At 51.0% G+C, this 19621-nt stretch overlaps 2 protein-coding genes, 23 non-coding genes and 1 pseudogene across 25 annotated transcripts; all 26 read right to left on the bottom strand.

The window, feature by feature from the left end:
* Window positions 1–97: 97 nt before the first annotated feature.
* Window positions 98–169, bottom strand: Trnaa-cgc (transfer RNA alanine (anticodon CGC)). The gene has a single exon. It is a non-coding gene; the product is annotated as a tRNA-Ala (tRNA).
* A 228-nt stretch (window positions 170–397) lies between these two features.
* Window positions 398–469, bottom strand: Trnaa-cgc (transfer RNA alanine (anticodon CGC)). The gene has a single exon. It is a non-coding gene; the product is annotated as a tRNA-Ala (tRNA).
* A 76-nt stretch (window positions 470–545) lies between these two features.
* Window positions 546–617, bottom strand: Trnaa-cgc (transfer RNA alanine (anticodon CGC)). The gene has a single exon. It is a non-coding gene; the product is annotated as a tRNA-Ala (tRNA).
* A 78-nt stretch (window positions 618–695) lies between these two features.
* On the bottom strand, window positions 696–767 carry Trnaa-ugc (transfer RNA alanine (anticodon UGC)). The gene has a single exon. It is a non-coding gene; the product is annotated as a tRNA-Ala (tRNA).
* A 55-nt stretch (window positions 768–822) lies between these two features.
* LOC144173682 (uncharacterized) lies at window positions 823–1890 on the bottom strand. Its single transcript, XM_077702005.1, has one exon. The coding sequence runs from the start codon at window positions 1873–1875 to the stop codon at window positions 868–870; it is 1008 nt and encodes a 335-aa protein (XP_077558131.1). The 5' UTR covers window positions 1876–1890; the 3' UTR covers window positions 823–867.
* Window positions 1891–4474: 2584 nt separating this feature from the next.
* LOC144175677 (uncharacterized) lies at window positions 4475–5685 on the bottom strand (annotated as a pseudogene).
* A 132-nt stretch (window positions 5686–5817) lies between these two features.
* On the bottom strand, window positions 5818–5889 carry Trnaa-cgc (transfer RNA alanine (anticodon CGC)). The gene has a single exon. It is a non-coding gene; the product is annotated as a tRNA-Ala (tRNA).
* A 117-nt stretch (window positions 5890–6006) lies between these two features.
* Window positions 6007–6078, bottom strand: Trnaa-cgc (transfer RNA alanine (anticodon CGC)). Its single transcript has one exon. It is a non-coding gene; the product is annotated as a tRNA-Ala (tRNA).
* Window positions 6079–6156: 78 nt separating this feature from the next.
* Trnaa-cgc (transfer RNA alanine (anticodon CGC)) lies at window positions 6157–6228 on the bottom strand. The gene has a single exon. It is a non-coding gene; the product is annotated as a tRNA-Ala (tRNA).
* Window positions 6229–6605: 377 nt separating this feature from the next.
* Window positions 6606–6677, bottom strand: Trnaa-cgc (transfer RNA alanine (anticodon CGC)). Its single transcript has one exon. It is a non-coding gene; the product is annotated as a tRNA-Ala (tRNA).
* A 5672-nt stretch (window positions 6678–12349) lies between these two features.
* Trnaa-ugc (transfer RNA alanine (anticodon UGC)) lies at window positions 12350–12421 on the bottom strand. The gene has a single exon. It is a non-coding gene; the product is annotated as a tRNA-Ala (tRNA).
* A 79-nt stretch (window positions 12422–12500) lies between these two features.
* Window positions 12501–12572, bottom strand: Trnaa-ugc (transfer RNA alanine (anticodon UGC)). The gene has a single exon. It is a non-coding gene; the product is annotated as a tRNA-Ala (tRNA).
* Window positions 12573–12651: 79 nt separating this feature from the next.
* On the bottom strand, window positions 12652–12723 carry Trnaa-ugc (transfer RNA alanine (anticodon UGC)). The gene has a single exon. It is a non-coding gene; the product is annotated as a tRNA-Ala (tRNA).
* A 79-nt stretch (window positions 12724–12802) lies between these two features.
* Trnaa-ugc (transfer RNA alanine (anticodon UGC)) lies at window positions 12803–12874 on the bottom strand. Its single transcript has one exon. It is a non-coding gene; the product is annotated as a tRNA-Ala (tRNA).
* Window positions 12875–12953: 79 nt separating this feature from the next.
* Trnaa-ugc (transfer RNA alanine (anticodon UGC)) lies at window positions 12954–13025 on the bottom strand. The gene has a single exon. It is a non-coding gene; the product is annotated as a tRNA-Ala (tRNA).
* A 78-nt stretch (window positions 13026–13103) lies between these two features.
* Window positions 13104–13175, bottom strand: Trnaa-ugc (transfer RNA alanine (anticodon UGC)). Its single transcript has one exon. It is a non-coding gene; the product is annotated as a tRNA-Ala (tRNA).
* A 79-nt stretch (window positions 13176–13254) lies between these two features.
* Window positions 13255–13326, bottom strand: Trnaa-ugc (transfer RNA alanine (anticodon UGC)). Its single transcript has one exon. It is a non-coding gene; the product is annotated as a tRNA-Ala (tRNA).
* A 78-nt stretch (window positions 13327–13404) lies between these two features.
* On the bottom strand, window positions 13405–13476 carry Trnaa-ugc (transfer RNA alanine (anticodon UGC)). Its single transcript has one exon. It is a non-coding gene; the product is annotated as a tRNA-Ala (tRNA).
* A 79-nt stretch (window positions 13477–13555) lies between these two features.
* Window positions 13556–13627, bottom strand: Trnaa-ugc (transfer RNA alanine (anticodon UGC)). The gene has a single exon. It is a non-coding gene; the product is annotated as a tRNA-Ala (tRNA).
* Window positions 13628–13705: 78 nt separating this feature from the next.
* On the bottom strand, window positions 13706–13777 carry Trnaa-ugc (transfer RNA alanine (anticodon UGC)). The gene has a single exon. It is a non-coding gene; the product is annotated as a tRNA-Ala (tRNA).
* A 79-nt stretch (window positions 13778–13856) lies between these two features.
* On the bottom strand, window positions 13857–13928 carry Trnaa-ugc (transfer RNA alanine (anticodon UGC)). Its single transcript has one exon. It is a non-coding gene; the product is annotated as a tRNA-Ala (tRNA).
* A 78-nt stretch (window positions 13929–14006) lies between these two features.
* On the bottom strand, window positions 14007–14078 carry Trnaa-ugc (transfer RNA alanine (anticodon UGC)). Its single transcript has one exon. It is a non-coding gene; the product is annotated as a tRNA-Ala (tRNA).
* Window positions 14079–14157: 79 nt separating this feature from the next.
* Trnaa-ugc (transfer RNA alanine (anticodon UGC)) lies at window positions 14158–14229 on the bottom strand. The gene has a single exon. It is a non-coding gene; the product is annotated as a tRNA-Ala (tRNA).
* Window positions 14230–14307: 78 nt separating this feature from the next.
* On the bottom strand, window positions 14308–14379 carry Trnaa-ugc (transfer RNA alanine (anticodon UGC)). The gene has a single exon. It is a non-coding gene; the product is annotated as a tRNA-Ala (tRNA).
* Window positions 14380–14458: 79 nt separating this feature from the next.
* On the bottom strand, window positions 14459–14530 carry Trnaa-ugc (transfer RNA alanine (anticodon UGC)). The gene has a single exon. It is a non-coding gene; the product is annotated as a tRNA-Ala (tRNA).
* A 3884-nt stretch (window positions 14531–18414) lies between these two features.
* Window positions 18415–19610, bottom strand: LOC144175676 (uncharacterized). The gene has a single exon (XM_077704719.1). It carries the CDS (start codon window positions 19597–19599, stop codon window positions 18415–18417), a length of 1185 nt encoding a protein of 394 aa, XP_077560845.1. The 5' UTR covers window positions 19600–19610.
* Between the last annotated feature and the right edge of the window lie 11 nt (window positions 19611–19621).

The following is a 19621-nucleotide window of genomic DNA, read 5'->3' as shown; positions in this document are numbered from 1 at the left end:
ACCTCTGAGCTACACCCCCACACTCCTCAAGTGTTTTACATACAAACCCAAAAGGTGTCTTCCTTCTCGGTGGTGGCAAAAAAGCACCCGCAGTTTCTGGAAGTGCCGGGGATTGAACCCGGGGCCTTTCACATGCGAAGCGAACGCTCTACCTCTGAGCTACACCCCCAATCTCCTCAAGTCTTTTACATACAAACCCAATAGGTGTCTTTCTTCTCGGTGGCGGCAAAAAAGGACGCGCAATATCTGGAGGTGCCGGGGATTGAACCCGGGGCCTTTCACATGCAAAGCGAACGCTCTACCTCTGAGCTACACCCCAAATCTCCTCAAGTCTTTTACATACAAACCCAAAAGGTGTCTTCCTTCTCGGTGGCGGCAAAAAAGCACGCGCAATATCTGGAGGTGCCGGGGATGGAACCCGGGGCCTTTCACATGCGAAGCGAACGCTCTACCTCTGAGCTACACCGCCTCTCCACAAGTATTTAACATACAAACCCAAAAGGTGCCTTCCTTCTCGGTGGTGGCAAAAAAGCACGCGCAATATCTGGAGGTGACGGGGACTGAACCCGGGGCCTTTCACATGCGAAGCGAACGCTCTACCTCTGAGCTACACCCCCAATCTCCTGAAATGTTTTACATACAAACCCAATAGGGGTCTTCCTTCTCGGTGGTGGCAAAAAAGCACCCGCAGTTTCTGGAAGTGCCGGGGATTGAACCCGCGGCCTTTCACATGCAAAGCGAATGCTCTACCTCTGAGCTACACCCCTTTTTTTTTCTTTATTACCGGCTTGGTACAGGACATGCAATACAACCTTTGCACAACACAAGCTTAAAAGCACTGGCCGAGCTCAGGCAAGTGCGTGTGGGTTAAAACTGCTTAAGGGCTACCAGTTCGTTCAGTACATTCATCCACAAGGGTGGCTCATTCTGGGAGTTGTAAACATCTCTTATAAATGCGATGCTTTCTTTAAAGTATTCCCTCGCCGGACGTGCGTTGGCGTCGGCGTGACGAACTGCCATACGCGTTTTCCACAGACTGTGCAGGCTGAGGAGAATAAACATGTCGTGGGGCACGCCTTCGTCCTTTTCTGTCGGCAGAAACCGTATGCCGTAAGGAGTTCTCGGTAGATCTTTCTTTAAAGTTCGCTGGAGGATGTCCCAGTGAAAAAAAGCGTCACTGCAGTCAAGAAATATGTGTTCAATAGTCTCTGGTTTACGGCAGATAATGCAGTCAATGCCCCAGGGGACAAACAACCCTTTTTCTTGTAGCCAAGGTTTGACTGGCAAGGTGCCGCTGTGAAGTTGGAAGAAAAAGGATTTCGTTGATGACCGGACTGGCATTTTTTTAACTCTTTTTAAAACATCTTGTCCTGGGCCTGCACAGTGTAAGGATCGGTACAGAGGCACCGGCATTGTCACATCGATCAATTCTTTGTAAAGTCGTTTGCGGGTAACAGCACTGAGATATTCGATTGAAAATCGCGCTTTTAAGAACTGGTATGCCAGCACCACTTCTCGTAAATATCCCCTTGCAGTCGTTCCCCTGGTAACATAAGAAGACACAACAAAGTCAGGCAAGGAATCACACAGCCTAAGTTGGATCATACTACGTAAAAAGTCATTGCTTTGGTCGCGTAGAAAAACAAATCTCGACACAACTTGTCTCACTAACAAATGAACCAACCCCAAGCCGCCACATCTGACAGAACGAAAAAGGTTTGTGCGGCTAGTGCGCTCCCACGTGGAGCCCCATATAAATACGGCAAAGACCCTATGCAATTTTTGCACATGAACCCTTGTCATGTATAGCACTTGAGGAACATACCAGATCTTTGCAACTAAGAACAAATTGCACACAGTTGCACGTCCGAACATCGATAAGTCGCGACCGCCCCACTTAGCCGTTTTTTCCCTCACCCGTTCTATCTCCGCTTCCCAGTATTCTTTCGTGTCGCGGTACCGGTCAAGTGGTACGCCAAGGTATTTTGAGGGTATGGTGGCCCACTGGGCCCTTGCGAATGAGGCTGGAGTGTTATCCCACGCTCCGTGCCAGAACCCCGCAGTTTTGTCCCAGTTAATTTCACTTCCTGTCTGTTTACAAAACATTACGGCATCATTCACGGCTTCACAAACACTCTCTTTGTCAGTACAGATAAGGGCAATGTTGTCGGCGTACGCAAGGATTTTGACTTCACTTTCATGAAGCTTGAAACCGTGCACGCTGTCATTGTAGAGCAACTTCAAACAAAATGGCTCGAGGTACAGAGCGAAGAGTAGAGGTGCCAGGGGGCACCCTTGTTTCACGGATGACAGGATCTGGAAGCTACTGGTTATTTTCTTATTTATGATGAGACTCGCTGAGCAATCGGAGTAGCTCATTTTGACGCCTTCTAAAATGACAGCACCTACATTAACATGCTCCAGGATATCAAACAGGATTTTGTGGGTAACGCGATCAAATGCCTTTTCTAAGTCAAGTTGTAGTACGGCGACTTGTCCACCCAGAGCGTCTACGCACTCTAGGATGCTCCTGGCCACATGAATGTTGGTCTGAATAGAGCGTCCTTTTATTCCGCACGTTTGGTGCGGCCCAACAATATATGTTATAGCTGATTGCAACCTGCTTGCTAAAACCTTCATAAAACTTTTGTAATCAACGTTCGTGAGACTGATTGGGCGGAAGCCCTTCACCGACAATAATTTAGCGGGGTCGTCGCTCTTTGGAATAAGAACAATGTGCGAGTTTCTGAACGATTTTGGCAGCCATTTTTTCTCATATGCTTCCTTTAACAAGTAGTAAAGGATCATCGCTAGTTCACCTTTGAATGCTTTGTAAAAACAAGCCCCTAAACCATCTGGTCCAGGGGATTTGCCCATACTCAATTCATCGATGGCTTTCTCTATTTCTGATATGCTTATGGGTCCTTCCAGACGCTCTCTTAGCTCGTCATCCAACTTAGGCATCGCAGATAAAAAACACTTTGTAAATCCATCTTCGACGTCCCGCCCCTTCCCTAGCAGTTCGCGATAGTGCTCTAGGAACGCTTGACTGATCGTATCGCTGTCATGGGTAACTTGGCCGTGATAGTCTATAGCTGTGATTTCGTTCTGCCTTGCGTATCTTTTTTCTTCGCCCAGTGAACGCTTTCTTTGGCGCTTCCCCTAACCATAATTTTTCAGCTCGTGCCCGTGTTACAGCCCCTCTGTATCTTTCGTTATCTATCAGTTCAAGTTGCGCCTTCACCTCTCTGATAGCATCGGTGAACTTCCCCGGCTGAGCTGTTTCGATGCTTAAAAGAAGTTCAAGCTGCAGCTGCAGTTCCTTCTCTTTTTTCCTTTCGTCATGTCTTAGTGCACAAGCCCTTTCAATGGCGTCCATTTTAACTTCCTGCTTAAAGTTTTCCCAATTTGGTATAATGTCTTTCTGCTCTACGTTTAACAGAGCCTTAAGTTTTTCTCTTACTTTGCCAACGAACGCATCGTCTTTGAGAAGTTTTGCATTAAATTTCCATAAGGCCCAGTCGAATTTGTGTTTTCTTTTCCCGTACCCCAAATCTAGCATCACTAAACTGTAATCGCTGAAGCTAATGTGTTTAACTTCATAACAACAACAGAAAGGCACCAGACCCGCGGTTACGTATATCCGGTCTAGCCTGGCATGGCTATCTCTTTGAAAGTGGGTGTACTCGATGGGTTTCCCATTCGAGAGTAGACAGCCCACGTCTTCGAAATGTAGATCATGTAACATCCCATTAAGAAACAAAGAACTTGTATCACGGATGGGTGAATTCGACACTCTGTCGGGTGGTTTACAGACGCAGTTGAAATCACCTAACAGGACATTTCTTTCGGATTTAAGATAGGGTTCAACACTTTCAAAAAACTGCTTTCTGTCATTAGATCGGGTGGGGGCATACACGCATACAACTCTCCATTTCAAACCGGTAAAATGAAAATCGCACACAATCAGGCGGCCATCGCTGGCCGACACAACGTGCTCAACATCAATGCCGGAAGACTTACTCAGAAATAATGCGCATCCACCGGACGTGCCAACCGCGTGAGATACGCATACATTGTAGAAAGCACTATAAAGCTGCACCATGCGATCCGTTTGCTCTTCGCTTTCGATTTTTGTTTCTTCCACCGCAAGCACGTCAAGGCTGTTATCTATGAGGAGGCGTTTGAGTTGATGCTGCCGCCTTTTCGCTGACAATCCACGCACGTTCAACGTGCCTAGGCGTAGGGTATTCTTCAGATTTAGTGCCATATAAAAGCTAGAGCAAGCGGACCTCACGGTGCTTACCTTTCAGTAGAGGCAGGTAACACCACGCTGGGCGTTCGAAACTGTCCTCTCGTGCGTATTGTTCGTTTTTTGGCGCCGGCTGCTGCACATACCTCGGCACCATAAGTTCAGTTCGCCGTATCCCACAAACGACTTGGCCGTCTGTCCGGGCGTGCATGGCGTTCGCAGCTATGGTGGCTGTGACGCCCAGGGTGTCGCGGCGGTTCTTCGGTCTGGAGGTATCGTTGGCTTTGGCTTGAAAGATGGGCGTCGTCCCGGGGCCGATTTTGGCGGAGGCTCGTCCGGAGTCGCGGCCACCGTGCTCAGGCCGTCACTGGTGTTTCCTTCATGGTGCCGCTTGGCCGAGGTGTTGCTTGCGCCGGCATCCTGGTTGTCCATGGGGTCGGGGTCCACCGCGGGTGGAACAGCGCAAGCGGTAGAGGTGTCGTTTTCCGCTTTTCCGTGCTTGTCAGACAGCGGTGGATGTGCAGTTTCAAGCTGATGGTTTTCGTTGCTTCCAGCTTTTCCGGAGGCAGCGCGGTCGTCGTGGAGTTGGTTGGTGGGCGGTGGCACAGTGGGCGTATCCTCCTTCACTGCGAGGGCCATTTCCTCGGCGTCAGCCTCGTCCATAAACAGTTCTCGCTTGTCTTCGTTGACGGTGCGCATGGCAGCAGTCGCGTAAGTTTTTACGCATTCAGCCGCTTCGTGTCCAAAGCGGCGGCACGAGGTGCACCGCGGCACGCGACACTCTCGCCTGATGTGGCCTGTACGTTGGCACCGTAGGCAAAGAGGAGCTCTGCCCGGCACCACAACCAGCGCCTTGGCACCGGCAATCCTTAGTTCATGCGGGATGTCCTCGGGCATCACACCAGCATTGAGCCTGAGCACGGCTATACGCGTCATGCTGCACTGGCTTCCGCAGCCTTCCACGCGCCACTTTTCCCGGCTCACCTCGATAATATTGCCGTACGGAGTGAAGGCTGCCCTGATGTCGTCGTCTCGTACATGGTGTAGCATCCAGTGAAGCTTCACACGGACGTCTCGGTTGCCCTGGTTGACAACAACGCATTTCCGTCCTTTCACCTCCATCTCGGTCTCGGTCAGCATTTTCTGCGCGGCCTCCGGTGTCTTGAAAGTTGCAGCCCAAACGTGGTTCATTTGGTACGGTCCAAGAGCGAGCACTTCGCCGAGCAGACCTCGTTGCAGGAGCGCGTCACGGAAATTTTCGACGTGATAAGGCCGTCCCCGCATATCAGCATGAAAAAAAAAACTGTGTTTAAAACAACTGGTCCTGTTGGCAGCGATGGCAAAACGATAGCATATTCCTGGGAGTCATCTTCAAACCTGTTACCGCGGCCCGAAGGGCTCGCTGAAAACGCCCCATTGCTGGAGCCAGACATTCTGCGACCGCTCCGCTCGGAAGCCGGAAGTAGAATCCTCTGAGCTACACCCCCACTCTCCTAAAGTATTTTACATACAAACCCAAGAAGTGTCTTGCTTCTCGGTGGTGGCAAAAAAGCACCCTCAGTTTCTGGAAGTGCCGGGGATTGAACCCGGGGCCTTCCACATGCGAAGCGAATGCTCTACCTCTGAGCTACACCCCCCCTCTCCTCAAGAACGCTCTACCTCTGAGCTACAACCCCACTCTCCACAAGTATTTTACATACAAACCCAAAAGGTGTCTTCCTTCTCGGTGGTTGCAAAAAAGCACCCGCAGTTTCTGGAAGTGCCGGGGATTGAACCCGGGGCCTTTCACATGCGAAGCGAACGCTCTACCTCTGAGCTACACCCCCACTCTCTTCAAGTATTTTACATACAAACCCAACAGGTGTCTTCCTTCTCGGTGGCGGCAAAAAAGCATGCGCAATATCTGAAGGTGCCGGGGATTGAACCCAGGGCCTTTCACAGGCGAAGCGAACGCTCTACCTCTGAGCTACACCCCCAATCTCCTGAAATGTTTTACATACAAACCCAACAGGGGTCTTCCTTCTCGGTGGTGGCAAAAAAGCACCCGCAGTTTCTGGAAGTGCCGGGGATAGAACCCGCGGCCTTTCACATGCGAAGCGAACGCATTACCTCTGAGCTACACCACCAATCTCCTCAAGTCTTTTACATACAAACCCAATAGCTGTCTTCCTTCTCGGTGGCGGCAAAAAAGCACGCGCAATATCTGAAGGTGCCGGGGATTGAACCCGGGGCCTTCAACATGCAAAGCGAACGCTCTACCTCTGAGGTACACCCCACTCTCCACAAGTGTTTTACATACAAACCCAAAAGGTGTCTTCCTTCTCGGTGGTGGGAAAAAAGCACCCGCAGTTTCTGGAAGTGCCGGGGATTGAACCCGGGGCCTTTCACATGCGAAGCGAACGCTCTACCTCTGAGCTACACCCCCACTGTCCTCAAGTGTTTTACATACAAACCCAAAAGGTGTCTTCCTTCTCGGTGGCGGCAAAAAAGCATGCGCAATATCTGGAGGTGCCGGGGATTGAACCCGGGGCCTTTCACATGCAAAGCGAACGCTCTACCTCTGAGCTAAAACTTTTTTTTTATTGCCATATTTTGACACAGCACTTGAACCAAACAAACCAAAAACAAGATAACAATAAAAACTGCTAGCCAAAAACCTTGCTAGCAGAAAGCGGTTAAAATTGCTTCAGGTCCGTTAGCGACTCCATCACGGACAGCCACTCTGGAGGGTCAGGTTGAGCCCTCCACACTTCAATCATCAATCGCATAGTATCAGCAAAATACTCGTTTGAGCGTTTGGCATCAACGTCACGATGACGGATCGCCATACGCGACTTCCAAATGCCGTGCAAAGCCAGGACCATGACAAGGTCGTATGGTACCTCATTTTCGCTCTCAATGGGCAGGAACCTGATCCCACGTGCGTCCAGAGGGAAGTCCTTTTTTAAAGTCCGCTGAAGCACGTCCCAAAAAAATATCCCATCCCAGCACTCGAGGAACACATGTTCTACCGTTTCGGGTTTCTTACACGGGTAGCATTCAACCCCCCATGGCATGTACAAACCCTTCTCTTTCTGCCACGTTTTTACAGGGAGGACACCCGCATGCAGTTTAAAAAAGAATGACTTAACCCATGGCGGTACCGCCATTCGTTTTACACGTTTGAGCACGTCCTGTCCTGGCCCTGTACGGTACATTGACCTATACAACGGCACAGGTAACGCAGTGTCAAGCAAATCACGGTACAACCTTTTCCGCGTAACACTAGATAAGTACTCTGTACTGAAACGTGCACACAAAAACTGGGTCGCTTGAACCACTTCACGGAAGTAGCCCTTGATTACTCCGACAGAAAAGTGGGCAGACGTAACAACTAATTCAGGTAATGCCCTTGATAACTTCAGCTGACACACTGTACGCAGGAAAGGATCGTTCACGTCACGAAAGAACAAAAAACGATTGGCGACCTGCCGCAAAAACAAATGGGACAAAGAAAGCCCCCCCTGACGCACGCGCCGAAAGAGATTCGTGCGGCTCGTCCTTTCCCATGTCGATTCCCAGATCATCCCTGCAAACACCCGGTGCAGGGCTTGTACATGAGAACGCGAACAGTGCAGCACCTGAAGTACGTACCACAGTTTGCTCATCAAGAATATGTTGCATACTGATGCTCTAGCAAACATGGAAAGTCCACTGCCTTTCCATTTGTCAGCTTTTTCGCGCAATTCAGCGGTCTGTCTGCGCCAGTAAGGGTCACTGTCTTCATAGTTTTCCAGGGGCACTCCCAAGTACTTAGCGGGCGTCGTCTGCCAGATGATACATTCAAACACACTAGGCGCGCTTTCCCAGTCCCCATGCCAAAATCCTAAACACTTTTGCCAGTTTACTCCACTGGCACTATATTTACAAAACCGTTTCAGAGCGTTTACAGCAACGCTGATGCTGCTTCTATCAACACAAAAAAGGGCAATGTCATCAGCGTAGGCCAAGACACGCACTTCAGCTGACTCTAATCGAAACCCGTTGATGCTCTCACTTCTTATGATGCTTAAACAAAACGCTTCAATATATAAACAAAAAAGCAACGGTGACAATGGGAAGCCCTGACGCACGGCTCGTTGAACATGAATGGGTTTGCTTGTCGTTTTGTTTACAACAAGGTGAGTGCAACACCCATTTTACGCCATACGTACTCCCTCGCGTACAACAGATCCTACGTTTACATGCTGTAACATGTCTAAAAGGAGTTCATGGGATACCTGGTCAAATGCTTTTGCCAGGTCTATCTGGAGCATGGCCACAGCACTTCGCATACTGTCAATATTCAAGAACACTTCTGGCGGTGTGAATGTTCGTGACTATTGACCGTCCCTTTATTCCACAAGTTTGGTGTGGTCCAACAATGTCTCTTATTACACTCTGCAAGCGGCTAGCTAATACTTTCATTAATATCTTATAATCAACGTTGGTTAAACTGATTGGGCGATAAGCAGATATTTCCCTCAGTTTATTATCGTCCTCCGATTTCGGTATAAAGACTGTGTGGGACACAAGAAAGGACGGAGGTAGTTCTCTTGTTTTGTAAGACTCGGCGTAAACTTTACGCAAAACAGGGCTTAGATCCTCCTTGAACTTTTTATAAAAGGCTGAGCTCAGTCCATCCGGACCCGGGGTCTTCCCTGGGCTCAGCTCGTCAATGGCTCTCCTTATTTCATCTACTGTTATTTCACTTTCAAGACCTGCTGCTGTTTCTTCGCTCAGGCGCGGCAACAAACACATAAATTCCTTTTGGAACTGGACAGAATCGATAGCCTCACGCGCGAACAACTTCTCATAGTAGTCACAGAAACTACGCTCGATGCTTGCCTGGTCATTACACTTTACGCCATCGTACTCTATTTCCGCTATCGTATTTCTACGTGCGTATCTTTTCTCTGAACTGAGTGCTCTTTTGGTAGGCGTTTCACCGAGTAGGAACCGTTCAGCCCTTGCGCGTACAAGTGCGCCGTGATACTTTTCCTTATCTAATTCTTCAAGCTGCGCCTTCAGTGTTCGAATGTCGTCCTTGAACATACCGGGCGACTTACATTCTTCTGTAACAAAAACATCAAGGCTACTTCGTAGCAGGGCTTCTTTGCATTTATGTTCATTTTTCATTGCCCCCGATCTTTCCAGGGCTTTCATTTTTACTTCTTGTTTGAAGAGTTCCCATTTACAAACGAAGTTCGCTTCTTCATCACTGCCGAAAATCTTTCGTGCGCATGTGTTTACTGTCTCCACGAAATTTCCGTCTTCGACTAACTTATTGTTCATCTTCCATAAGCCCCAACAAAAGGCATTTCGCCGCTTCGCGCTCCTACCGAGCGTTAAAGATACCAAACAGTGATCGCTGAACGAGACAGGTATCACACGGTATTCTTCACACTGCGGCAGTAGATCAAGCGATAAGTACACCCTATCAAGACGTGCATGGCTATTGCCTTGGAAATGCGTGTAGCGCACGGGGCCATTACTACCGACGCTATCACCAACGTCTTCTAGGGCGAAATCTGCTACAATATCACTTAGTACTGCAGTACTAGCATCTCTAAAAGGTGACGGGCTACTTTTGTCGCGTGCAGAACACACGCAGTTAAAGTCACCCAGTAAAATTACCATCCGGTCTGTCTCACACCACTTTCTAATTTCCTCAAAAAACAACTTCCTTTCGGCGGCTTTGGTGGGGCCGTACATGCAAATAACCCGCCATTCATTTGATAACAAGGTCAAATCACACACAATCGACCGCCCCGAATCAGACGCAGTGACGGTATTCAGGGTGGCCCCTAAACTACGCCGTATTAACAGTGCGCAACCCCCTGAGAACCCCACTGCGTGAGAAACACAGACGTCATAGCGCGACATGAATGGCCGCACCATACGGTCCGTCTGATCCTCTCTCTCGACCTTGGTTTCTTGCAAGGCGACAATATCCAGATCCTCGTCTACAAGAAGGCGGTACAACTGACTTTGACGTCTCCGATCCGCAAGCCCCCTGACATTTAGCGTGGCTATGCGTATAGGCTTGCTTAAATAAACCATTCCAAGAAAGCGACGGGGATTACCGTGTAACACTTAAGTCCGTACATTCCAATAAAAGCACTCCGCAGACACTAAAGAACTCACCCGCATTCCAAAACGCAACTACAAAAAAAAAACACTCATACATACGCTCATACATACATACATTAAACTGCAAACACTCTAAGCGCTTTATGGGCACCACTAAACACGGTACTATACTTGCCCCTCCCCCCTTCCCCACCCTAAAAAACACACCGAAAGGCACTTTACAGGCAACAAAGTCACCGGAGACGCTACAAAAGTACTCCCTGGACCCCCCTACGAAGTTCAGTTTAGTTCGCTCGCGCTTCGGTAGAGCAGTGCAACACCAGAGACAGATCAAACAGTTGCCGACTACCTTTCGAAGCATCGTGGTGACTAGGTGGGCGTAGCCGGGGGCTTTGTGCGGTCTGGGGGGACGTTGGGCTTCGGCTTGAAGCTCGAACGTCTCACTATAACCGCCTTGGTAGGCGGCTCCTCGCTGCCGGGGAGTCCGTCGCCTTGTCCTGTGTCGTTGCCCTCGCGCTGCCGCTTTGCGGCGGCACCACTGAGGTCCATTTGCACGACGTCCTCTACTGTACACGACGCCGCCGTCGTCCCATGGCTTGCCGCTCAGGGGCAGCCAGCCTCCTTCGGCGCTACGAGTTGGGGAGGCGTCTTCGGCTGACCTGGCGGCTCCGTTTCAGGACCGCGCTGGCCAGCCTCGGCCTCGACCTGTTCCGCAGGCGTCTGCTCCTTTGCCGCCCCGCCGGTGACTCCTGCTGCGGTCTCCTCCGCGCCTGCCTCGACCATGAGGTTTTCGCGGAGGTCCTCGTCCTTAGAAGGCCCGGTGACGCTAGCGTAGGACTTGACACAGGCTGCCGCTTCGTGCCCGTAGCGACGGCACGCCGAACAACGTGGAACCTTACACTCCCGGCGAACGTGGCCCTTCATGTTGCAGCGCAAACACTGCGGGGCCCTCCCGGTGACGACGATGAGGGCCTTGTCGCCCGCCACGCGTAGCTCGTGTGGCAGGTCTTCCAAAGTCACTCCGGCCTTCAGTTTCAGGGCCACCGACCGAAGCGTGGAACCTTTATCTTGAATTCCGTCAACGCGCCAACGCTCTCTGCGCACTTCACCGACACGCCCGTACGGCGCCAGCGCAGCGCGCACTGCCTCGTCCGGCACGTTGTGCAGAAGCCAATGTAGCTTCAGACGCGCTTCCTGGTTGCTCGGGTCGATAACAAGGCAGCGCCTGTCCTTTACCTTGATGTCGCTTGCTTCCAAAATTTTCTTCACACCTTCCGCTGACTTAAACGTCACCGCCCAGACGTGACTCATCTGATACGCCCCCAATGCCAAAACATCGGGGAGTAGCGCCAGACGAGCCAACGTGTCGCGGAAATCCTCGACACGGTAGGGGCGGGCACGCATGTCCGCATGCAGAAACACCGTGTTTAGCACCGACTGTCCTGTAGGAAACTGGGGCAAAAGTACTTGGTAGTCCTGGGAATCCTGGGCAAAAATCCTGTTACCGCGGACCGAAAGGCCCGCTGAAGCCGCTCCTTGGGCGGAGCTCGACATTCTGCGACCGCATGCTAGCGCAACCGGAAGCAGAATCACCTCTGAGCTACAACCCCTCTCCACAAGTATTTAACATACAAACCCAAAAGGTGTCTTCCTTCTCGGTGGTGGCAAAAAAGCACGCGCAATATCTGGAGGTGACGGGGACTGAACCCGGGGCCTTTCACAGGCGAAGCGAACCCTCTACCTCTGAGCTTCACCCCGGGTCTCCTCAAGTATTTTACATACAAACCCAATAGGTGTCTTCCTTCTCGGTGGTGGCAAAAAAGCACCCGCAGTTTCAGGAAGTGCCGGGGATTGAACGCGGGGCCTTTCACATGCGAAGCGAACGCTCTACCTCTGAGCTGAACCCCCACTCTCCTCAAGTATTTTACATACAAACCCAATAGGTGTCTTCCTTCTTGGTGGCGGCAAAAAAGCACGCGCAGTTTCTGGAGGTGCCGGGGATTGAACCCGGGGCCTTCCACATGCAAAGCGAACGCTCTACCTCTGAGCTACACCCCCCACTCTCCTCAAGTACTTTACATACAAACCCAATAGGTGTCTTTCTTCTTGGTGGCGGCAAAAAAGCACACGTAGTTTCTGGAGGTGCCGGGGATTGAACCCGGGGCCTTTCACATGCAAAGCGAACGCTCTACCTCTGAGCTACACCCCCCACTTTCCTCAAGTCTTTTACGTACAAACCCGATAGGTGTCTTCCTTCTCGGTGGCGGCAAAAAAGCACGCGTAGTTTCTGGAGGTGCCGGGGATTGAACCCGGGGCCTTTCACATGCAAAGCGAACGCTCTACCTCTGAGCTACACCCCCCACTTTCCTCAAGTATTTTACGTAAAAACCCGATAGGTGTCTTCCTTCTCGGTGGCGGCAAAAAAGCACGCGTAGTTTCTGGAGGTGCCGGGGATGGAACCCGTGCCCTTTCACATGCAAAGCGAACGCTCTACCTCTGAGCTACACCCCCCACTTTCCTCAAGTATTTTACGTAAAAACCCGATAGGTGTCTTCCTTCTCGGTGGCGGCAAAAAAGCACGCGTAGTTTCTGGAGGTGCCGGGGATTGAAACCGGGGCCTTTCACATGCAAAGCGAACGCTCTACCTCTGAGCTACACCCCCCACTCTCCTCAAGTCTTTTAATACAAACCCGATAGGTGTCTTCCTTCTCGGTGGCGGCAAAAAAGCACGCGTAATTTCTGGAGGTGCCGGGGATTGAACCCGTGGCCTTTCACATGCAAAGCGAACGCTCTACCTCTGAGCTACACCCCCCACTTTCCTCAAGTCTTTTACGTACAAACCCGATAGGTGTCTTCCTTCTCGGTGGCGGCAAAAAAGCACGCGTAGTTTCTGGAGGTGCCGGGGATTGAACCCGGGGCCTTACATATGCAAAGCGAACGCTCTACCTCTGAGCTACACCCCCACTCTCCTCAAGTCTTTTACGTACAAACCCGATAGGTGTCTTCCTTCTCGGTGGCGGCAAAAAAGCACGCGCAGTTTCTGGAGGTGCCGGGGATTGAACCCGGGGCCTTTCACATGCAAAGCGAACGCTCTACCTCTGAGCTACACCCCCCACTTTCCTCAAGTATTTCACATACAAACCCAATAGGTGTCTTCCTTCTCGGTGGCGGCAAAAAAGCACGCGTAGTTTCTGGAGGTGCCGGGGATTGAACCCGGGGCCTTACATATGCAAAGCGAACGCTCTACCTCTGAGCTACACCCCCACTCTCCTCAAGTCTTTTACGTACAAACCCGATAGGTGTCTTCCTTCTCGGTGGCGGCAAAAAAGCACGCGCAGTTTCTGGAGGTGCCGGGGATTGAACCCGGGGCCTTTCACATGCAAAGCGAACACTCTACCTCTGAGCTACACCCCCCACTTTCCTCAAGTCTTTTACGTACAAACCCGATAGGTGTCTTCCTTCTCGGTGGCGGCAAAAAAGCACGCGTAGTTTCTGGAGGTGCCGGGGATTGAACCCGGGGCCTTACACATGCAAAGCGAACGCTCTACCTCTGAGCTACACTCCCACTCTCCTCAAGTCTTTTACGTACAAACCCGATAGGTGTCTTCCTTCTCGGTGGCGGCAAAAAAGCACGCGTAGTTTCTGGAGGTGCCGGGGATTGAACCCGTGGCCTTTCACATGCAAAGCGAACGCTATACCTCTGAGCTACACCCCCCACTTTCCTCAAGTCTTTTACGTACAAACCCGATAGGTGTCTTCCTTCTCGGTGGCGGCAAAAAAGCACGCGTAGTTTCTGGAGGTGCCGGGGATTGAACCCGGGGCCTTTCACATGCAAAGCGAACGCTCTACCTCTGAGCTACACCCCCCACTCTCCTCAAGTCTTTTAATACAAACCCGATAGGTGTCTTCCTTCTTGGTGGCGGCAAAAAAGCACGCGCAGTTTCTGGAGGTGCCGGGGATTGAACCCGGGGCCTTTCATATGCAAAGCGAACGCTCTACCTCTGAGCTACACCCCCCACTTTCCTCAAGTCTTTTACGTACAAACCCGATAGGTGTCTTCCTTCTCGGTGGCGGCAAAAAAGCACGCGTAGTTTCTGGAGGTGCCGGGGATTGAACCCGGGGCCTTTCACATGCAAAGCGAACGCTCTACCTCTGAGCTACACCCCTTTTTTTTTTTTTTTTTCTTTATTGCCACACTCTGACAGAGAACAAGCACACAACGCAAGGAAAACACGTACACAAAGCTGTAACATACACTGATAAAACTGCTAACAGTCTTTTGCTAGCAGGAAATGGCTAAAACTGCTTAAGGTTTGTCAGCGACTCCATTACTGGAAGCCATTCCGGGGGGTCAGGCTGAGTCTTCCAAACCTCTACAATCAAACGAACAGTTTCTCCAAAGTATTCCTTGGAACGCTTAGCATCAACATCGCGGTGGCGTATAGCCATGCGAGATTTCCAAATGCCGTGCAGAGCCAAAACCATCACCACATCATACGGCAACCCGCCGTCATTCTCGATGGGTATAAACCTGATTCCGTAGGCGTCTAGAGGGAAATCTTTCTTCAAAGTCCTCTGAAGCACATCCCAAAAAAAGACCCCATCCCAACATTCTAAAAACACGTGTTCTACTGTCTCCGGCTTTTTGCACGGATAACAGTCAACCCCCCACGGAACGTACAGTCCTTTCTCTTTTTGCCACGTTTTGACTGGTAGGACACCCGCGTGGAGCTTAAAAAAGAAAGTTTTAACCCATGGCGGTACCGCCATAGATTTCACGCGTTTAAGCACATCCTGGCCTGGCCCTGCACGGTACATTGACCGGTACAGTGGAACTGGAAATACAGAGTCAACGAGATCATTATACAATTTTTTCCGCGTTACGCTACATAGGTATTCCATCGTGAAGCGGGCACGCAAAAACTGGGTCGCTTGAACAACTTCGCGGAAGTATCCCTTCATTGTCAAGACAGGGAAACGTGCTGACGCTATAACAAAATCGGGTAACACCACAGACAACTTCATTTGGCAAACAGTACGCAAAAAGGGGTCTTGTACATCCCGAAGGAAGAGAAAACGATTGACAACCTGTCGTAAAAACAAATGAGACAAGGAAAGGCCCCCGCTGCGCACGCGCCGAAACAAGTTCGTTCGACTTGTTTTTTCCCACGTGGACTCCCAAATTAACACGGCGAAAACGCGGTGCAACGCCTGCACATGCGCACGCGAACAGTGTAACACCTGGAGCACGTACCATATTTTACTTATCAAGAACACATTGCAGACTGAGCCTCTTGCAAAAATGGAGAGCCCAGTGCCTTGCCATTTTTCTGCTTTATCGCGCAATTCAGCTGTCTGTCTGCGCCAATAGGGATCACTGTCCTCGTAGTTTTCGAGAGGCACACCTAAGTATCTGGTTGGCGTCGTCTGCCAGCTTATGCTTTCAAACACCTCCGGGGCTTCTTCCCATTGGCCGTGCCAGAAACCTAAACATTTTTGCCAGTTCACACTGCTGGCACTGTATTTACAAAATGCCTTTAGTGTCTTTACAGCTTCGCTTATGCTGCTTTTATCAATAAAGAAAAGTGCAATGTCGTCGGCATAGGCCAACACACGCACCTCACACGACTGTAGTCGAAAGCCGTTGATGGTTTTGCTTCCAATAACACTCAAACAAAATGCTTCTACATATACACAGAAAAGCAATGGGGACAATGGGCAACCCTGACGTACGCCACGTTGAACCTGCACTGCTTTGCTGAGCGACTTGTTCACAACGAGGCTAGTTGAACACCCACTATACGCCATGCGCACTCCTTGAAGAATAACAGCCCCTACATTTATATGCTCTAACATGGCTATAAGGAGCTCGTGTGATACCTGATCGAACGCCTTCTCCAGGTCTACCTGGAGCATTGCTAGAGAACCTTGAGTGCTGTCGCAACACTCAAGAACACTTCGAGCAGTATGAATGTTCGTTACTATCGACCGCCCCTTTATACCGCATGTTTGATGCGGTCCAACGATGTCCCTAATAACAGTCTGCAAACGACTCGCCAGAATTTTCATTAAAATCTTATAGTCTACATTAGTGAGACTGATTGGGCGATACCCAGATACAGCTCGGAGTTTGGCGTCATCATCTGACTTAGGAATAAAAATGGTGTGCGACTCATGAAAAGACGGTGGCAGCACACCATTCTGATACGCCTCAGCGTATAACGTACACAACACTGGACTTAGGCACTCTTTAAACTTTTTATAGAATGCAGCGCTTAGCCCATCGGGGCCAGGCGTCTTTCCCGGGCTCAACTCCTCTATAGCTTTTCTTACTTCATTCTCCGTTATGTCTGTTTCGAGCAGTGCTGACATCTCTTTGTTTAGGCATGGTAACAATCTCAAAAATTCATCCTTAAACGCCACGACATCAATAGCGTGACGTGCAAACAGCTTGTCGTAAAAGTTACAGAAACAGCGTTCTATGCTGGCTTGATCCTTGTACAAGACGCCTTCGCTTTCTATTTCCGCTATCGCATTTCTGCGAGCGTACTTTTTCTCGGAGCATAAGGCTCTTTTGGTCGGCGCCTCTCCCAGCAGCATCTTTTCTGCTCTTGCGCGAACAAGCGCGCCATGATATTTGCCCTGATCTAAGACCTCGAGCTGTGCTTTAACATTCTTTATGTCATCTCTGCACGTCCCCGGCGATCTACATTCTGCTACAATAAGAGCGTCGAGATTACTTCGTAGCGTGGCTTCTTTCTTTTTCTCGTCGCTCTTCATTGCAGAAGAACGTTCAAGGCCTTTTAGCTTAACTTCTTGTTTGAACAGCTCCCACTTCCGAATGAAGTTCGTCGCGTCTGAGCTGCTAAACGAGGTCCGTGCGCATGCGTCAACGACCTCGACGAATTTATCATCTTGCAGAAGTTTGTTGTTCATTTTCCACAAACCCCAGGAGAACGCGTTTCCACGTTTAGCGGCCCTGCCTAGTGTTAACGACACCAGACAATGGTCGCTAAATGAAACAGGGGTCACGTCGTATTTGTCACATTCACGTACGAGTTCTACGGAAAGATACACCCTGTCGAGCCGCGCATGACTATTGCCCTGAAAGTGTGTATAGCGAACGGTGCCTGCATTGCTCATGCTATCACCTACATCTTCCAGGGCGCAGCCGGCTACTATCTCATTCAGTACCACCGTACTGGCGTCTCTGAAATTGGTCGTGCTGCTTTTGTCGCGCGCTGAGCAAACACAATTATAATCGCCCATTAAAATTAAGAGCCGTTCCGTCTCACACCATGGACGCATTTCTTCAAAGAAAGCCTTCCTTTCGGCTGTATTGGTGGGCCCGTAGACACACATTACACGCCATTCATTGGAACAAAACTCCAAGTCGCACACAACATACCGCCCCGTTTCCGAGGCGGTGACAGTCTTTAGAGCGGCCCCTAAGCTTCTCCGAATTAGAAGTGCGCAACCCGCAGAAAACCCGACCGCATGCGACACGCACACATCATAGCGCGCAATAAAGGGCCGCACCATACGATCCGTCTGGTCCTCCCTCCCAACTTTGGTCTCTTGCAAGGCCACGATGTCCAAATCCTCATCTGTTACGAGTCGATACACCTGATTTTGACGTCTCCGATCCGAAAATCCCCTGACGTTAAGCGTGGCGATGCGCATTGGTTTGCTCAAGTAAACCATGTTTTAGGAGGGAGCTAGACTTATCGCACAACACTTACATTCATGCAGCACGAAAAAGAACGACGCTTCATCAACTGCAAACATCCCATACACGCTCCAAAATCCCGCACTTATAAAACATTCGTATGGCCTGCGGGATTCACGGCCGCTGGAATACACACTGCCACCCTCCCCCCAGCCAAACCTAAAGCTCAAAGCATAAGCATCAGGAACACAATACACCCTCCAAAAATACTGCCTTGACCCAACTACACTGTTGCGTTTAGTTCGTTGGCGATTCAAGACAGCAGCGCAACAACAAACACTGAGGAACAGGATGGCGACTACCTTTCGTAGTGACGTGCTGGCTAGGAGGGCGGAGCCGAAGTTTTCGTTCGGTCTGGTGGGACGTTGGGCTTCGGCTTGAAGCTCGGACGTCTCACTGAAACCGCCTTAGTCGGGGGCTCCTCGCTGCTGGTGAGTCCGTCACCCTGCTCTGTGTCATTGCTTTCTCGTTGTCGCTTTGCCACGGCCCCACTCAGGTCCATTTGCACGGCTTCGGCTACTAGAGCCGACACCTCCGTCGTTCGCTGACTGGCCGCTCCGGTTCCGTTGTCCTCGTTCGACAAGACGTGAGGGGGAGGCGTCTTCGGCTCGACCGGCTGCTCCTTTTCAGGAACGCGCTGGCCAGACTCGGCCTCGACCCGCCCCGCCGACGTCGACTCCTTCACCGCCTTGTCGGCTACTCCTGCAGCTGTCTCCTCCGCTTCTGCCTCGTCCATGAAGTTTTCGCGGAGGTCGTCCTCCCTCGCTGGACCGGTGACGCTGGCATACGACTTAACGCAGGCGCTTGCATCATGCCCGAAGCGACGGCACGAAGAACACTTCGGAACCTTGCATTCTCGCCTGACGTGCCCCTTGAGGTTGCAACGTAAGCACTGCGGGGCCCTTCCGGCGACGACGACGAGGGCCTTGTCACCCGCCACACGAAGTTCGTGCGGCAGGTCGTCGATGGTCACGCCCGCCTTCAACTTGAGGGTCACCGTTCGAAGTGTCGAGCCCTTGTCTTGGATGCCTTCGACGCGCCACCGCTCCCTGCGCACCTCGCCGACACGCCCGTAGGGCGCCAGCGCAGCGCGAACGGCGTCGTCCGGCACGTTGTGCAGCAGCCAGTGAAGCTTGAGGCGGGCTTCTTGATTAGACGGGTCGATAACAAGGCACCGACGATCCTTCACCTTGATATCAGCGAGCGCAGAAATTTTCTTTACACCCTCCGCCGACTTGAACGTCACTGCCCAAACGTGACTCATCTGGTACGCCCCCAACGCCTCGACGTCGGGGAGCAGTTCCAGACGAGCCAAAACGTCTCGAAAGTCCTCAACGCGGTAAGGCCGGGCACGCATGTCGGCATGAAGAAAAACCGTGTTTAAAACCGACTGACCTGAAGGAAACTGTGGCAAAAGTACTTGGTAATCATCAGCATCCTGGGCATATATCCTGTTACCGCGGGCCGAAAGGCCCGCTGAAGCCGCTCCTTGGGCGGAGCTCGACATTCTGCGACCGCACGCTAGCGCT

Source organism: Haemaphysalis longicornis, unplaced genomic scaffold, assembly GCF_048455015.1.
Source record: "Haemaphysalis longicornis isolate Haplotype H1 unplaced genomic scaffold, Haemaphysalis longicornis Haplotype H1 scaffold_3, whole genome shotgun sequence".
In the NCBI taxonomy this organism is placed as follows: Eukaryota; Metazoa; Arthropoda; class Arachnida; order Ixodida; family Ixodidae; genus Haemaphysalis; species Haemaphysalis longicornis.
The sequence above is the reverse complement of the archived record's forward strand: the minus strand, read 5'-3'. Positions and strand labels throughout refer to the sequence as shown.